A 1,438-nucleotide genomic window follows, 5' to 3' on the forward strand; every position below is an offset into this window, starting at 1 on the left:
CCTCGCCGCGCGGGGGCACCGCTGTCATCCTGGACGTGAGTACGCGCCGGCCGGGACCCCGAGCCCCCTACTCCCACGAGGAGACCCTGACATCGCCCTACCCCGTCCCGGTCGGGACCCGCGAGATCCCTTCCTCCCAGAGCAGGGAACCCCCGGGCCCATCGCCCTCGGCAGGTCGGAGCCGGACCCGCACTCGGCCCCTCTGAGTCCTAGAGCGCGAGACCCCAGCCCCTCCACGTCCCGGCGGGTCTCCGTCCCAGCTTCATCCTCGAACCAAGACGACACCCTCTCCTGTCCCCTCCCTCAGTTTCTCGGGATCCCCACTTTCTGGGAGCCAGGACCGTGGAGCCCCCTTGGCCCGGCCGCCGCCCCCCACTTTTGTTCTGGCCAAACCCTCATCGTTCCCCAGCTCTGCTCCTCGCCCTTTACCCTCGTCCCTTCCCAGGGCGGGAGTCCCTGAGCGCCTGCAGCCCCTCTCTCTTCCCCACACCGGGTGCCCGCCCTAGTTGCTACTTTTCTCAGACCACCTTTCTCTTCCTCGCTAGACCCTGAGCCCTTGTGTTCCCATCCCTAATCAAAGACCCTTTCGCCCGGCCACCCCCTCTTTGAAAGTGAAGTTTCCTCCCTACCTCTGTCTTCCCCTTTCCTAGAGCTGGACCAGCAGCCCCCATCGGCCCTGAGCTGGACCCCTGTGGGCTCCCCCATCACCACTCCCTCTCCACTCTGAGCCCCTTCTGTCTTCTGTTCCCCCCCCCTTTACCCCACCCCTCCATCTTCTCTGGAACCCACACTGCCTGGCCTCTGGGAAGCCCACCTCCTCCACCCACTCCCCAAGTGGGAGGGAGATTCCAGGTTGCGGATGGCAGGGGATGGGGAGCCTCCCCTGTGGAGTGCCAGGAGAAGGTGGAGGGGCTTGATCCTCTCCGACCCCCCATCCCGGTGACAGCATGGAGGTGGGATGTTAATAGCCCATGGAGGGTCCTGTGTGGTGGGTGGCAGGGCGATGGGAGTGCTTCAGATAAGCATGATGGGCTTCTGGGAGGCGTGTGTGTGGTGTGTGTGTGTGTGTGTGTGTGTGGTGCTTCAGATAAGCATGATGGGTTTCTGGGAGGCGTGTGTGTGTGTGTGCGTGTGTGCGTGTGTGCATGTGTGTGTGCGCGCATGTGTGTGTTTACCTAAGTACCTCACATCCCTGTGAGTGTGGGTAAGCATAGATTTCTTCTTTCCTTTCTTCTCCTCTCCTGGAACCCATAGCTCACTCTGGGCAAAGAGAACTGGGCAGGGCAGGGAAGGTGGAGGTGTGCCGGGAGGGCTTGTGGTCTGGTGCCCCCAGACACACATATACACAGCCCAGCACACTGGACCCACTCTCTCAAGACCACAGCAGAGTTCAGGGCTGAAAGCTCTGGGCCGGTGGGTCCGCAGACCTAGGCCTGCC

At 62.8% G+C, this 1,438-nt stretch overlaps 1 protein-coding gene across 3 annotated transcripts in view; it reads left to right on the forward strand.

Moving 5' to 3' along the window:
* NECAB2 (N-terminal EF-hand calcium binding protein 2) overlaps positions 1 to 1,438 on the forward strand; it is a 32,009-nt gene that overhangs the window by 1,290 nt on the left and 29,281 nt on the right. The window contains exon 1 of one of the 3 annotated variants that reach the window (XM_025042776.1): positions 64 to 953. The exons of 1 other annotated variant lie outside the window; for it this stretch is intronic. In XM_025042776.1, coding sequence (XP_024898544.1) covers positions 948 to 953 — 6 coding nt within the window. In that variant the 5' untranslated portion in view covers positions 64 to 947. Of the gene's footprint in view, positions 1 to 63; positions 954 to 1,438 lie in introns of those variants that run through there. One more of the 3 variants, XM_025042777.1, reaches the window with a different exon arrangement.

Source organism: Pteropus alecto, unplaced genomic scaffold, assembly GCF_000325575.1.
Source record: "Pteropus alecto unplaced genomic scaffold, ASM32557v1 scaffold7, whole genome shotgun sequence".
Classification (NCBI taxonomy): Eukaryota; Metazoa; Chordata; class Mammalia; order Chiroptera; family Pteropodidae; genus Pteropus; species Pteropus alecto.